General features: G+C 60.5%; 1 protein-coding gene across 1 annotated transcript in view; it reads left to right on the forward strand.

Moving 5' to 3' along the window:
- Window positions 1-271, forward strand: part of EMH_0075960 (uncharacterized protein) — a gene marked incomplete at both ends in the record, with an annotated part of 4,088 nt that overhangs the window by 715 nt on the left and 3,102 nt on the right. The window contains one exon of the mRNA XM_013499673.1: window positions 1-247. Coding sequence (XP_013355127.1) covers window positions 1-247 — 247 coding nt within the window. The remainder of the gene's footprint in view (window positions 248-271) is intronic.

The following is a 271-nucleotide window of genomic DNA, read 5'->3' on the forward strand; positions in this document are numbered from 1 at the left end:
TGCTGCTGCTGCTGCTGCAGCAGGGGATGTATCTGTTGCTGCAGCAGCAGCAGATGGATCCGCAGCAGCAGCAGCAGCAGCTGCTGCAGCAGCTACTGCAGCATCAGCAACAGCAGAAGCATCAAAACAACAGGAACAAGAACAAGCCTCTCCCCCCCCCTCACCCCCACCACCACCTGCTGCAGCAGCAGCAGCAGCAGCAGCAGCAGCAGCAGCAGCAGCACAGGGGGCGTTGAGGAGATGGGGTGTATGTGGTACCCTACCGCCACAA

The sequence above is a fragment of the Eimeria mitis genome, genomic scaffold (assembly GCF_000499745.2).
Source record: "Eimeria mitis Houghton genomic scaffold, Emh_scaff4548, whole genome shotgun sequence".
NCBI classification, from domain to species: Eukaryota; Apicomplexa; class Conoidasida; order Eucoccidiorida; family Eimeriidae; genus Eimeria; species Eimeria mitis.